The 15,821-nt window shown below is 51.2% G+C and overlaps 1 protein-coding gene across 1 annotated transcript in view; it reads left to right on the forward strand.

Moving 5' to 3' along the window:
• SYAP1 (synapse associated protein 1) overlaps positions 1 to 15,821 on the forward strand; it is a 93,015-nt gene that overhangs the window by 19,570 nt on the left and 57,624 nt on the right. Inside the window, exon 3 of the mRNA XM_075334192.1 lies at positions 2,194 to 2,260. Coding sequence (XP_075190307.1) covers positions 2,194 to 2,260 — 67 coding nt within the window. The remainder of the gene's footprint in view (positions 1 to 2,193; positions 2,261 to 15,821) is intronic.

Genomic DNA, 15,821 nt, shown 5'->3' on the forward strand with positions numbered 1-15,821 from the left:
ACGTCCCAATTGTCTGGGTCTCCCAATGGAGCGACAAAGAAGAAGGGAATTTTGTTTACTTACCGTAAATTCCTTTTCTTCTAGCTCCAATTGGGAGACCCAGCACCCGCCCCTGTTTTTTTGTGTACACATGTTGTTCATGTTGAATGGTTTCAGTTCTCCGATATTCCTTCGGATTGAATTTACTTTTTTTTTGCACCAAAACTGAGGAGCCCGTGGGAGCACGGGGGGTGTATAGGCAGAAGGGGAGGGGCTTTACACTTTTAGTGTAATACTTTGTGCGGCCTCCGGAGGCATAGCCTATACACCCCCAATTGTCTGGGTCTCCCAATTGGAGCTAGAAGAAAAGGAATTTACGGTAAGTAAACAAAATTCCCTTCTTTGAGCTTTCCCATTGATAGTCATCTGATTTGTTATCTAAAGAATTAACAGGTCACTTCTTTTATCAGCTTGGCTTTTTTTTTTTTTTTTTTTTCCTCTTTAATCCTGAAGCGATTTAAAAGAAGCATGTGAACAAGAAATTTGTTTTTCTTAGAAATGCATTTGCTCATTCTTTTGCGCTTTTTCTGAGTCCTTTTTTGAGGCATATATGAATGTGGACCCCAAATTTGCCTGGGAAAAAAAAAAAGTGTGAACATACCTTTTAAGGTATGTGCACTCTCAGGTTTGTTTTTGTTTTTTAAATTTTTTTGTGGCTCCACTCTCCCAAAACAACCCTCTAAAAAAAAAGCTCAAAAGGTTCTTGAAGCATCCTCTTATTGATTTTGCTTTGTAAAACCACTTTGCTGTCCATATGTCAAGTCTTTTAAAGGGAACCTGTCAAACGATTTGGCGACTATAAGCTGTGGCCACCACCGCTGAGCTCTTATATACAGCATTCCAGAATACTGTATATAAGGGCCCAGGTCGCTCTGTGTAACGTAAAAACAACTTTTATAATACTCACCTGGGGGTGGGGGGGGGTCCAGTTCGATGGGTGTTGCTGCTCTCCTGTCCGGCATCTCCTCTGTCTGGCACCTCCTCTCTGCTGTGATCGCCGTCCTCCTTCTTCTGAGGTCCTTGTGCATGACTTATTCCTACGTCATTCACACTAGCCGGCATTGAGGTCCTGCGCAGGCACACTTTGATTTACCCTTTTAACCTTTCCTCGCTTGTTACAGCACTTTGAGTTGCCCTCAGCAGGGCAGATTAAAGTGCGCCTGTGCAGGACCTCAATGTCGGCCTGGGCTGGATAGGAGGAGGACGGAGATCACAGCAGAGAGAAGGCGCCGGATCGTAGAGCAGCGACAGCCATCGGACCTGACCTTCCCCTAGGTGAGTATTATAATGGTGTTTTTTTTCCGTTCTACCGCGCCGCCTTTGCTCTTATATACAGTATTCTAGAATGCTGTATATAAGACCTCAGTGGTGGCTGCAGTTTAGTTTCCAAATCTGGTGACCGGTTCCCTTTAAGTGTTTTTTTAGGTTTTGATAATGCCTGGTGGGGAGAAATGAAGGCACATATCCATTCTATGAAGTGTCTCTCTCTGAAATATACTACTATTAGGCACTTTTCTATCAAAAATCCGCTTCATGCCATGAAAAAGTCCTCTAAAACACTTCAAATTTTTTCAAAACAACTTCAAGAAACAAAAAACTTCTTATAAAAGGAACATTATTTGAATCAATTTCCATTAGAAAACTCATTGTTTTTGACCTCCTCAAAAAAAGACTCCATGTGCACATATCTATACTGCTTGTTACGTATAAGCACATAGAACAGGCACTGCTCACATGGCTGCTCGGAGCCTCCGGCTGGGTTCCAGCAAATATGAACCTAATGTGATGTCAGGAGATAGGTCTTTTTGGCATTTGTCATGCCCATGATGATCTCAGCACAGATTTGGAATAAACATTGGTTGATATGCTGTGTACGAGGGGTTGTCCCATATAAAATGTTTATCACCTAGTGATAGGTTTTAGATAAATGTATGCTTTTTGGACATCTGTTTTTTGACAACCCATTGTAAGGATGGAGTGGTGATGAGCATGTGAAGCCATGACCTCAGGCCACAAGTAGATTTTATTAATCTGCTGCTTATTTTCATTTTAGTATCTGCCCTGCAAATCTATAGTGTCTCCGCTTATATGTACGACGTTCACTGCCACTCAGTGAAATGTAATCCTTTTGTTTCTGTCGCTTACTATTTCCAGACCATCATTGGTGAATTCCAGAAAGAACAGGACAAATTTGTACAGGAGAAGTCAAATAAAAAAGCAGGTATGTCCTGTATAGCCTACAGAATCACAAGTGCCCATGCCTGACCGCTTTTCCATGGCTCTGTAGGGACACATTTCAGATCTTCGTTCCTTGCCTTTGTGTTGTTGTTATTGTACTAAATGGCACATTGCCATGTCTTTCCTGTTCCTCCTGCCTGATTCTGTTTGTACATCCTATTTACCCTCCTTGTAGTAAAGTAGTTGAACAGTTTTAAAGTGTACGCTCACGTTCTGGCAAACACAAAGAGGGGATCGATTTTATATACTGTATATATAACACACTTGTCAAGTGCAACATTAAAATGAAACATTTCAAGAAAATATACTTTTACTATGTTAGTCTGGGCCGGACCGGCGGGTCAATGTCGGCCCTTTGGCTGTTTTTATGCAGACCATGTCAGCCAAAAGGGTTGGAAGTAGTAACATCCTCCATGATGTGGCTGCCCTCCTCCAGGATGCAGATACCGGTGAACACAATGATTGAAAAGGGAGCGGTCAGGTTCCTCTTCCACCATTGAATCTGTGCGTCTGAGAGCGGAACAGGCGTGATGACTTCACTTCAGCGCAAAGTTGTGCGGAACTTCAGTACCCAGCACAGTCCAGAGTAGCACCTCGGGGGAATGGGGTTAGGCGAGTAGCTTAACTTTTTTTTTTTTTTTTACATTGTCAATAATTGTGGAAAACTGAGGACTTCATACTGCGTGGGTGGCTGTGTGGGCACATCTTACTGTGTGAGAGGACCTGGGGGGACATCTTTCTGCGTGGGAGGCAATATACTGTGTGAGCTGCTTTGTGGGGACATCATTCTGTTTAAGGGACTGTGTGAGGACATCTGGCTTTGTGGGGACATCATACTAGGGTGGGTCACTGTGGGGGAATCATGCTGGTTGATCAAGGTACAATGGCTGAATATCGGGAGCAGTCTGATTTCTAAACTTTATACAAAGCAGTAAATGATAAGGTCTCTTGTAACCTAACCTATTGGAAGCTATTCAGAACCATAGCGCAACATGTATTGGCAGTAGCAAGCTAGCAATGTGTCAGCAGATTTAATTCTGCTCAATATTAAGTGATAAAAATGATTAGAAAATAATAATAATTTGTTGCAGACCTAAAAGAACAGAATGACTGTTCATACTAACAGTGTGGTAGAAAAAAAGAGATGGCAGCACATCCAAAATTCGTAAGTTGATCTAATGCCGCTAGCCAAAAAAAATTAATACCCGAACATGAGGTTCTTGGTTTAACATTCTGATCAGACTGTATGAAGCCCACTGCCACGTCACGGTGAACCTCTGAGTGGGTCCCTAATCTATGCCTTAATGGTGCGGAACCGTGTGTCAACCATCGCCACAGCAACAACGCACCAGCAGGGTGCGTTAGAGTTGGGGACCCACTCAGAGGTTCGCCGTGACGTGGCAGTGGGCGTCATTCTGATCAGAATGTTAACCTCTTAACGACACATGACGTACTGGGTACGTCATGGATCGTGTGAGGTTAATCCCCGCTGCCTGCCATGGGCAGTCCGCAGCGATCCGCACACATATCAGCTGATTTCAACAGCTGACGCGTGCCTGCTAGTCACGAGTAAAATCGTGTCCCACCCGCAAGTATTAACCCCTTACATCTTGCTGCCAAAATCTGGCAGCGAGATGTATATGCGTGCCGCCATAACGGTAACTTACCCCCCCCTATCGAAAGTGATGACGTGATCACGTAACTTCCGGTGGTTGCCATGGTAGCACAGGGTTATGTGATGACACCTGTAGTTATCATGAGTTACTTCCTATTACACCCAGCAGACTGCGGTGTGTAATAGGAGAGCTCCTTTTCTGCAGATTGTAGCTGTGATCTGGAGAAATGGAAGAGCGATCAGACTGCTGATCGTTATAGTCCTCTAGGGGGACTAGTAAAATAAAAAAAAGTTAAAAGTTCTAAAAAATTTAAAAACAAAATAAAAAAAACAAAGTTCAAATCACCCCCACCATTCGTCCCATTGAAAATTAAAGAGTTAAAAAAATAAAAAATATACACATTTGGTATCGCCGCGTTCAGAAACGCCCGATCTATCAAAATATAAGGCCAATTAATTTGATGTGTTAACGGCGTAACGGCAAAAAAATTCCAAACGCCAAAATTACGTTTTTTTGGTTGCCGCAAATTTTGCGCAAAATGCAATAACAGGCGATCAAAACGTATCATTTGCACAAAAATGGTACCGTTAAAACGTCAGCTCTAGATGCAAAAGATAAGCAGTCACTGAGCCATAGATACCGAAAAATGAGAAGTCTACAGGTTTCGGAAAATGGCGCAAAACATGCAACACTTTTTTTTTTTTTGACAGACTTGTGCATTTTTTTTTAACCCCTTAGATACAAGTAACCCTATACATGTTTGGTGTCTACAAACTTGCACCGACCTCAGGCATCACACCCACATATCAGTTTTACCATACAGTGAACATGGTGAATAAAATATCCCAAAAACTAATGTGCAATCACACCTTTTTTTGCAGTTTCTCCGCTCTTGAAATTTTTTTGCTTTTTTCCAGTACACTGTATGATAAAACTTATGGTTTCATTTAAAAGTACAACTCATCCCGCAAAAAAACAAGCCCTCATATGGTAATACTGATGGAAAAATAAAAAAGTTACGGCTCTCGGAAGAAAGAGAGGAAAAAAAAAAAGGAAAAACGCCCGGGGGGTTAAAGGGTTAAACCAAGAACCTCATGTTAAGGTATTTAATTTTTTGCCTAGCGGAATTAGATCAACTTACGAATTTTGGATGTGCGGCCATTTCTTTTTTTCTACCACATTGTTGCTATACACAATGTCTCTCCTCATTTTTTTTGTTTTGCTTGGACCAGCACTCCTCCCATTCCGCACAGGTGGTTTTAATTGGCACGAGACTGCAGAGGGGTCTGCCTTTTCTTTGCTCCCAGTTCACATACTGGGAGTTGGTGTAAGATGAGTTAATCTGCTCCCTTCACAGGGTGTTTGTGCTGTGTGGCGGCCATTGTTGCAGTCATTTTGTGTCTGTGGGGTGGTGCGACCTGGAGCCATGGGGGCTCAGCCTTGCAGCATGGGTGCTGTGAGGCACCAGGTTATCTGCCCTGCTGGTGCATTGTCGTTGTGGCGATGGTTGACACACGGCACCGCACCGTTAAGGCTAGTTTCACACATCCGGCTTTTCGCCGGATTCAGCGCACTCCAGTACAGTGTATACAGTACAATGGCAACGCAACAAGCTCCGGTGACAAACTGTCATTTGACCGGACCATGTGACCTGGAAGTTGGCGCGCTGCCATCGTACTGTATCACACTGTACTGGAGTCCGCCGGATCCGGCAAACCGGCGAAAAGCCGAATGTGTGAAACTAGCCTAAGGCATAGATTAGGGACCCCCCTCAGAGGTTCGCCATGACGTGGCAGTGGGCTTCATACAGTCTGATCAGAATGTTAAACCAAGAACCGCCTGTTCAGATATTTAATTTTTTGCCTAGCGGAATTAGATCGACTGATGATTTTTGGATGTGCGGCCATTTCTTTTTTCTATCACATTGGGACTGTTCAAACTAAGCACAGCACTGTGAATCCCTGATAAAAATCTGTCCTTTAGAGTCAAAATCTGTTTCTACCTTTGTCAGAAATTGTTCCTCTTGCGAATATGGTGATCAGGTGTCCTGTGCACCCTTGGCTGGGCTAAAATGTCCATTGGTCCTACCCACTTACTTTCTTTGTCGCTCCATTGGGAGACCCAGACAATTGGGTGTATAGCTTCTGCCTCCGGAGGCCACACAAAGTATTACACTTTAAAAAGTGTAACCCCTCCCCTCTGCTATACACCCTCCCGTGCATCACGGGCTCATCAGTTTTTATGCTTTGTGTTGAAGGAGGCTGACACTCACACAATGCTCCACATTTTAGTCAGCAGCAGCTGCTGATTATATCGGATGGAAGAAAAGAGGGCCCTAACAGGGCCCCCGGCATGCTCCCTTCTCACCCCACTAAGTCGGCGGTGTTGTTAAGGTTGAGGTAACCATTGCGGGTACACAGGCCGGAGCCACATGCCGTTTTCCTTCCCCATCCCTTAGGGGCTCTGGGGAAGTGGGATCCTATCCGGTCATCCAGGCACTGGGATCGGCCTCCCTCCGCAGCCCCTGTGGGATTCTGCCGGACAGGAGACGGAGTATCTCAGGGACAGGGCCCTGCATCTACAGGTACTCTGTGTCCCCTTGGGGACGGTACATAGAGCACCTTGACCTCAGACGCTGCAGCGACTGCGGTGATTGGTATGACGCCGAGACTACCGCGCCGACCGCGCCTGCTTGCCGGCCGCGGTTTTAACTTTAGTCCCCGGCTTTTGCGGCCTAGTGCCTTACACTCCCGCCCCCGGCCCTGCCAGTCAGGGGGAAGAGCGGGACGGTCGGTCTAACGCCGACAGTGAGAGCTGGAGCACACTTGGCTGTCCTCCGCCACCCTCACTAAGCACTCTACGACACGGATCCCCGCACAGGTACTCAGTGTCCCCTTGGGGACGGTGCAGGGAGCACCTTAGCCTCAGACTTGGCTGCGCCTGCGGGGTTAGTACAGACTACCGCGCCGACCGCACCTGCTTGCCGACCGCGGTTTTAACTCTAGCCCCCGGCTTTTGCGGCCTAGCGCCTTAAACTCCCGCCCCCGGCCCTGCCAGTCAGGGGGAAGGGCGGGACGGTCAGTCTGAGGCCGACAGTGAGGGCTGGAGCACACTTGGCTGTCCTCCGCCTCCCTCACGTTTCACTCGGGGCACCAGATTCCCGCACTTTTGGGGTTACGCCCACGGCTCCCCCCTCCACTGTAAACGCCGACAGCCATGTTTTTAAGCAGCACACACTGCTTGAGTGGTCGGTACGCCAGGGGGCTTCTTCTCGGTGCTGGGCCCCCTAGAGTGCTGAACTGTATATATAGATATATAATGTTTGTATGCATTTTCACGGTTCGACTGTACATATGTATCCCTCAGTGATCACTGTGAGCATTGCTCGGGCCATGTGGCACTCGCTCAGCCGGAGCCGGGGGCACTGGTTGAGCTCCGCCGGCGTCCCCTGTCCAGGCGGCAGGGACAGAGTTGCAGCTTTTGCTGAGAAACTCTCTGAGTCATTTTCACTATCCATGACTCAGGCTATGGACAAATGGTCTGCTAAGATACTAGGAGCTTGCAGTCCAGTCCGGCCCCTTACACAGGCCCCGGGCACTGCGGGATCGCCCCCAGGCCTCTCTCGGTCTGCGACGAAGCGTGCTCCTGGGGTGGCCTCTAGTTATTACGTGGTGGACTCCGGCACGAACCGCAGTCCCAGACCGGCTAAGCGGCCTTGCTTAGAATCTTCCCCGACTTCATCAAGGGTCTCAGCTTGAGGACTCTATAGAGGACGAGGCGGAGGTCGCAACCCAGGACTCTGTCCGGACGTGGCTCTCAAGGCTTCAGAGATGCTGTCCAGAAGCACAGGGCTTTCCCAGACAAGCGTTTTTACTAAACGCCTTATAACACACGTTGTCCCTTCCCCTCTGACGTTGTTAAGGGTTGGGGCTCAGTGTCCCAAGGTGCCCCTCCAGTCTCTTGACTGGCGTCTAGATCAGTAGTAGCAGTGGCTGACGGTTCAACGCTCAAGAATGCCACGGACAGGCAGAGCTCCTAATGAGATCCATCTATGAAGCCATAGGCGCGTCCGTTGCCCCAGCCTTTGCAGCAGTATGGGCACTCCAGGCTATCTCAGCTGCTCGGTCTGAGATTAATGCGGTCATACTCTGCTCCGCAATTAGCGTCTTGACGTCTCAGGCGTCGGTATTTTCATCCTCCGCCGTGCATGCTGTCCTGGACTCGGCTAGCCGTACAGCGGTAGCATCCGCCACTCCGGTGGCAGTCCGCAGGGCCATGTGGCTACGCGAATGGAAGGCAGATTCTGCTTCCAGAAGCTCTTGTCCGGTTTGCTTTTTTCTGGCGACCGATTGTTTGGCGAACAATTGGAAGAAACGATTGAGCAGTCCAAGGGAAAGGACTCGTGCTTACCCAGCCCAAACCAAAGAGACCTCAGCACCCTCAGCTAGGTCCCAATCCTCATCGTCCAACAGGCCACAGAAGAACCAGAGAACCTCTTCTGCATGGCGGTCCAGGTCAGGGGAGCGGTCCCCACATGTCCAAGACCGATGGATGAGACATTCTGTCTTACGGTTACAGGATAGAGCTCAGTTCTCGTCCTCCGACTCGTTTCTTCAGAGCATCTCCGCCCCCCGAGCGAGCCGATGCACGTTTTCAGGCGGTGAACACTCCGACGGCAGGAGGAGTTGCGATCCCCGTTCCCCTTCAAGAACGTAGTCGCGGTTTTTACTCCAGCTTGTTCGTGGTACCAAGATAGGACGGATCACTCCGCCCCGTTCTGGACTTCACACTACTCAACAGACAGAGAACCTGACGGTTCCGGATGGAATCTCTCCGCTTTGTCATCGCCTCGATGGCCCAAGGAGACTTCCTAGCATCAATCGACATCAGGGATGCTTATCTCCATGTGCCGATTGCAACAGAGCATCAACGCTTCCTGCGTTTCGCCATCAGGTCGAGTCTTCACCAAAGTCATGGCAACAGTGGTGCCGGCCCTACACTCTCATGCCTCGTGTCGGAGTTTCATACCCTCTTAGCAATAGTGAAGCTTCCGCTGCATAAACAGCGCTCACTACAGACAGGGGTGCACTCTCTCCTTCGGACCCAGTCACACCCCTTAAGGCGCCTCACACACTTCCTAAGGAAGATGGTGGCAGCAATGGAGGCAGTTCCCTTGCGCAGATTCGTCTGCGTCCGCTTCTATCGGACACCGCAAATGGGACAGATCGACGTCCCTAAACAAGAACGCCTCTATTTCCCTTGCAAATCTTTCCGGCCCCAGCCGGGGCTGTGGTCACGACGGACGCGAGTCTGTCAGGGTGGGGAGCGGTCTTCCTCCGCCACAGGACTCAGGGAACCTGGACTCCGACAGAGTCTTCCCTTCAGATCAATGTTCTGGAGATAAGGGCAGTGTCTCTAGCCCTAAAGGCGTTCCAGCGGTGGCTGGAAGGCAGGCAGATCCGAAGTCAGTCGGACAATGCCACGGCGGTTGCGTACATCAACCACCAGGGCGGCACACGCAGTCGTCAAGCCTTCCGAGAAGTTCGGCGGACTCTGCTGTGGGCGGAAGCCACAGCCTCCGCCACCTCCGCAGTTCACATCCCGGGCGTAGAAAACTGAGAAGCAGATTTCTCAGTCGCCAGGGCATGGAAGCAGGGGAATGGTCTCTTCACCCGGACGTGTTTCTAGAGATCTGTTGCCGCTGGGGAACACCGGACGTCGATCTAATGGCGTCTCGGCACAACAACAAAGTCCCGGCATTCATGGCTCGGTCCAAGGATCACAGAGCTCGGGCGGCAGACACGTTAGTTCAGGACTGGTCGCAGTTTCGACTTATGTATTTCCTCCTCTGGCTCTACTGCCCAGAGGGTTACGCAAGATCAGGTCAGACTGCCGCCGCACCATCCTCGTCGCTCCAGACTAGCCGAGGAGATCGTGGTACCCGGATCTGTGGCACCTCACGGTGGGTCAACCGTAGGCACTCCCAGACCGACCAGACTTGCTGTCTCAAGGGCCTTTTTTCCATCTTAATACTGCGGCCCTCATCCTGATGGTGTGGCCATTGAGCCCTGGCCCCTAGCCTCATCAGGGTTATCTCAAGATGTCATCGCCACCATGAGACAGCCAAGGAAACAACGTCCGCCGAGATTTAGCCCAGGACTTGGAGGATCTTCTTATCCTGGTGCTCTGATCAGGGTTTTCCTCCCTGGCCGTTTGCCTTTTCCACTTTTCCCTTCTTTCTTTCACTTCAATCCGGAATGGACAAGGGCTTGTCTCGGCTCTCTCAAGGGACAAGTATCGGCGCTTCCGTGTTTTTTCAAAAGCGTCTAGCCAGGCTTCCGCAGGTCCGCACGTTCCTGCAGGGGGGTTGACCACATAGTCCCATATTACGAGCGCCCGTTCGCACCCTGGGATCTTAACAGGGTGCTGACGACTCTTCAGAAGCCATCTTTCGAGCCGAGGCGGGAGGTCTCTCTATCTCGCCCTTCGCAGAAGGTGGCCTTCCTAGTGGCAGTCTCATCACTCAGGAGAGTGTCTGAGCTAGCAGCGCTATCATGCAGAGCCCCCTTCCTGGTGTTTCACCAGGATAAGGGGTTCTGCGTCCGGTCCCGGACTTTCTCCCTAAGGTATCCCCGTTTCATCTCAAGCAGGATATCTTCTTACCCTTGGGCCCTCATCCAGTTCACCAATGTGAAAAGGATTTGCATTTATTAGATCTGGTGAGAGCACTCCGGCTCTACATTTCTCGCACGGCGCCCCGGCGCCGGTCGGATGCGCTCTTTGTCCTCGTCGCAGGTCAGAGTAAGGGATTTCAGGTTTTCAAGTCAACCTTTGCTCCGTGGATCAAGGAACCGATTCTTGAAGCCTACCGTTCTTGTGGGCTTCCAAATTCCTGCAGGGCTGTAAGCCCATTCTACCAGAGCCGTAGATGCTTCCTGGGCATTGCGACACCAGGCTACGGCTCAGCAGGTGTGTCAGGCGGCTACCTGGTCGAGTCTGCACACTTTCACGAAACACTATCAGGTGCATACCTATGCTTCGGCAGATGCCAGCCTAGGTAGGCGACTCCTTCAGGCGGCAGTTGCCCACCTATAAGAGGGGGCCGTTTTTGGCTCTTTTTATCGAGGTATTCTTTTACCCACCCAGGGATTGCTTTTGGACATCCCAATTGTCTGGGTCTCCCAATGGAGCGACAAAGAAGAAGGGAATTTCTTCAGCGCTCTATTGGGAGACCCAGACGATTGGGGTGTATAGCACTGCCTCCGGAGGCCACACAAAGCAATTACACTAAAAAGTGTAAGGCCCCTCCCCTTCTGGCTATACACCCCCAGTGGGATCACTGGCTCACCAGTTTTCTGCTTTGTGCGAAGGAGGTCAGACATCCACGCATAGCTCCACTGTTTGTAGTCAGCAGTAGCTGCTGACTATATCGGATGGAAGAAAAGAGGGCCCATATGGGGCCCCCAGCATGCTCCCTTCTCACCCGCGGTGGTGCTTGTAAGGTTGAGGTACCTATTGCTGGTACAGAGGCTGGAGCCCACATGCTGTTTTCCTTCCACATTCCCTGGAGGGCTCTGTGGAAGTGGGATCTTGCCGGCCCCCAAGCCCTGAGGCCGGGCTCCATCCACAGACCCAGAGAACCTGCTGGATTTGGAGCGGGAGTGCCGTTCAGGGACAAGGCCCTGCAACTTTCAGGTACTCTGTGTCCCCGGCAGGCACGGACACTCTCAAGGCTTGCTGAGCATTATAGTGCGCCGGGGACAGTAGCGCTGTGCGCTGGGGTTAGGTCACTACAGCTTTGCTGAGTGACGTTACATGTTGGGAACTACTGCGCCGACCGCTACTGGAGCGGCGGCGCAGCTGCGACTTGTGGTGCGCCGGGGACATTGCGCCGACCGCGCTTTTACAGCGGCGGCGCTTCTAACTTTAGCCCCCGGCTTCTGCGGCCTAGCGCCGCTTCGTTCCCGCCCCCACCCTGTCAATCAGGGTAGGGGAGAGACGCTGCTCAATTGGCAGCGCCGAGGGCTGGAGCTTTATTTACATGCTCCAGCCCTCTCACTAGGCACAGTGGGAAGCAGGCTTCCCGCTCTTCGTCTGTATACGCCCAGGGCCCGCCCCCCCTCTCCACAAGGACGCCGGCAGCCATTACACATGCGGTCTGGCTGGGGAAAGGCAGCAGGCTCTGGGAGACCCAGACTAAAGGGATTTCGGCGACCACACACCCGCTCCTAAGCGGGCGGTAAGCTGCACTTTAGTGCTGGCCCCACTAGTGCCTCAGTGTTATATTAGTGTACTTTTTTCTTGGTACCATATATATATATAGTTGCACTGTAAGGTCGCTCCTTGGCTGGACACCCTGTACTGCTCTGAGGAGGCAGCAACATGTCATCCGCAAAACGCAAGGGTGCCAAGGCACAGGCTGTGTACACTGTTTGTACTGCATGTGGGGCTGATCTACCGGCAGGCTCCAATGACTCACATTGTGTGCAATGTTCAGTCCCAGTGGCACTTCGTCAGCCAGAGCCTATGGTGGTAGTGGCCCAGGCAGAGACGCCTGTGAACCCTGCCCCGGTGACGGGGACAGACTTTGCAGTTTTTGCTGATAAAATGTCTGTGACTATGACAAAAATCCTGGAGACCTTGCAGTCCAGGCCAGTTACTCAGACCATGGACACTGCTGTGTCTATGCTCTCCGGTCCCCCTCAGTTGGAACTAATCCGTACTTCAAGGGGGTCTCAAGCATCACAGGCTGACGTCTCTGACTCAGATGACAGTCCCAGGCAGCCTAAGCGAGCTCGCTGGGAAAGACCCTCCACGTCATCACACTGTTCAGGGTCTCAGCGAGAAGAGTCTCTCTGTGATGAGACTGAGGACGGTGATCAGGATTCTAATCCTGAGGCCCCTCTCAATCTGGATGCCCCTGATGGTGACGCCATGGTTAATGACCTTATATCGGCAATTAATAGACTGTTGGATATTTCTCCCCCAGCCCCTTCTGCAGAGGAGGCAGCTGCACAGCAGGAGAAGTTCCATTTCCTGTATCCCAAGCGTAAATTAAGTGCTTTTTTGGACCACTCTGACTTCAGAGAATCGATCCAGAAACACGACGCTCATCCAGACAAGCGTTTCTCTAAACGTTCTAAGGATACCCGTTATCCTTTTCCCTCTGAGGTGGCCAAACGCTGGACCCAGTGTCCAAAGGTGGATCCCCCAATTTCCAAGCTTGCGGCTAGATCCATAGTCGCAGTAGAGGATGGCGCTTCACTTAAAGATGCCAACGACAGACAGATGGACCTTTGGTTGAAATCTGTCTATGAAGCTATCGGCGCGTCGTTTGCTCCAGCATTCGCGGCCGTGTGGGCACTCCAAGCTATTTCAGCTGGTTTAGCACAGGTGGATGCTATCATACATCCAGCAGTGCCGCAAGTGGCGTCCCTAACTTCGCAAATGTCTGCGTTTGCGACCTATGCTATCAATGCTGTCCTAGAATCTACGAGCCGTACCGCTATGGCGTCCGCCAATTCTGTGGTTTTGCGCAGAGCCTTGTGGTTAAAGGACTGGAAAGCAGATGCTGGTTCCAAAAAATGCTTAACCAGCTTGCCATTATCTAGAGACAGACTGTTTGGTGAGCCATTGGCTGAAATCATAAAACAGTCCAAGGGTAAGGACTCTTCCTTACCACAGCCCAGAGCAAGTAAACCTCAACAGAAAAAGTGGCAGTCGAGGTTTCGGTCCTTTCGAGGCTCGGGCAAGGCCCAATTCTCCTCGTCCAAAAGGACTCAGAAAGAACAAGGGAGCTCAGATTCCTGGCGGGCTCACTCACGCCCCAGGAAAGCAAATGGAGGAACCGCTTCCAAAGCGGCTACCTCATGACTTTCGGCCTCCTCCCTCCGCATCCTCGGTCGGTGGCAGGCTCTCCCGCTTTTGCGACATTTGGCTGTCACAGGTCAAAGACCGGTGGGTAACAGACATTTTGTCTCGCGGGTACAGAATCGAGTTCAGTTCTCGGCCTCCACTTCGGTTCTTCAGAACCTCCCCACACCCCAACCGAGCAGATGCCCTGCTGCAGGCGGTGGACTCTCTAAGAGCAGAAGGAGTCGTGATCCCTGTCCCCCCTCAGGAACGGGGGCGAGGATTTTACTCCAATCTCTTTGTGGTTCCAAAAAAGGACGGCTCCTTCCATCCTGTTCTGGACCTAAAACTGCTCAACAAGCATGTGAACGCCAGGCGGTTCCGGATGGAATCCCTCCGCTCAGTCATTGCCTCAATGTCTCAAGGAGATTTCCTAGCATCAATAGACATCAAAGATGCTTATCTCCACGTGCCGATTGCTACAGAGCACCAACGCTTTCTACGCTTCGTGATAGGAGACGACCATCTTCAGTTCGTAGCTCTGCCATTTGGTCTGGCGACAGCCCCTCGGGTGTTCACCAAGATCATGGCGGCAGTGGTAGCAGTCTTGCACTCTCACGGACACTCTGTGATCCCTTACTTGGACGATCTACTGGTCAAGGCACCCTCTCAAGAGGCATGCCAACTCAGCCTGAATGTTGCACTGGAGACTCTCCAGGCGTTCGGGTGGATCATCAACTTCCCAAAGTAAAATCTGTCACCGACCCAATCACTAACGTATCTTGGCATGGAGTTTCATACTCTCTCAGCGATAGTGAAGCTTCCGCTGGACAAGCAGCGGTCTCTACAGACTGGGGTGCAGGCTCTCCTTCAAAGTCAGTCGCACTCCTTAAGACGCCTCAGGCACTTCCTCGGGAAGATGGTGGCGGCAATAGAGGCGGTTCCGTTTGCGCAGTTTCATCTGCGTCCACTTCAATGGGACATTCTCCGCCAATGGGACGGGAAGTCAACATCCCTGGACAGGAAAATCTCCCTTTCCCAGACGGCCAAAGACTCTCTGCAGTGGTGGCTTCTTCCCACCTCATTATCACAGGGAAGATCCTTCCTACCACCGTCTTGGGCGGTGGTCACGACGGACGCGAGTCTGTCAGGGTGGGGAGCAGTCTTTCTCCACCACAGGGCTCAGGGTACGTGGACTCAGCGGGAGTCCACCCTTCAGATCAATGTTCTGGAAATCAGAGCAGTGTATCTTGCCCTACTAGCCTTCCAGCAGTGGCTGGAAGGAAGGCAGATCCGAATTCAGTCGGACAACTCCACAGCGGTGGCATACATCAACCACCAAGGGGGGACACGCAGTCGGCAAGCCTTCCAGGAAGTCCGGCGGATTCTGATGTGGGTGGAAGCCACAGCCTCCACCATGTCCGCAGTTCACATCCCCGGCGTAGAAAACTGGGAAGCAGACTTCCTCAGTCGCCAGGGCATGGACGCAGGGGAATGGTCCCTTCACCCAGACGTGTTTCAGGAAATCTGTCGCCGCTGGGGGGTGCCGGACGTCGACCTAATGGCGTCACGGCACAACAACAAGGTCCCAACCTTCATGGCACGGTCTCGCGATCAAAGAGCGCTGGCGGCAGACGCCCTAGTGCAAGATTGGTCGCAGTTCCGGCTCCCTTATGTGTTTCCACCTCTGGCACTCTTGCCCAGAGTGCTACGCAAGATCAGATCCGATTGCAGCCGCGTCATACTTGTCGCCCCAGACTGGCCGAGGAGGGCGTGGTATCCGGATCTGTGGCAGCTCACGGTCGGCCAACCGTGGGCATTCCCAGACCGACCAGACTTACTGTCCCAAGGGCCGTTTTTCCATCGGAATTCTGCGGCCCTGAACCTGACTGTGTGGCCATTGAGTCCTGGATCCTAGCGTCTTCAGGATTGTCCCAAGGGGTCGTTGCCACCATGAGACAGGCTAGGAAGCCCACGTCCGCTAAGATCTACCACAGAACGTGGAGGATATTCTTATCCTGGTCCTCTGCTCAGGGAGTGTCTCCCTGGCCATTTGCATTGCCTACCTTTTCTTTC

The sequence above is a fragment of the Anomaloglossus baeobatrachus genome, chromosome 2 (genome assembly GCF_048569485.1).
Source record: "Anomaloglossus baeobatrachus isolate aAnoBae1 chromosome 2, aAnoBae1.hap1, whole genome shotgun sequence".
In the NCBI taxonomy this organism is placed as follows: domain Eukaryota; kingdom Metazoa; phylum Chordata; class Amphibia; order Anura; family Aromobatidae; genus Anomaloglossus; species Anomaloglossus baeobatrachus.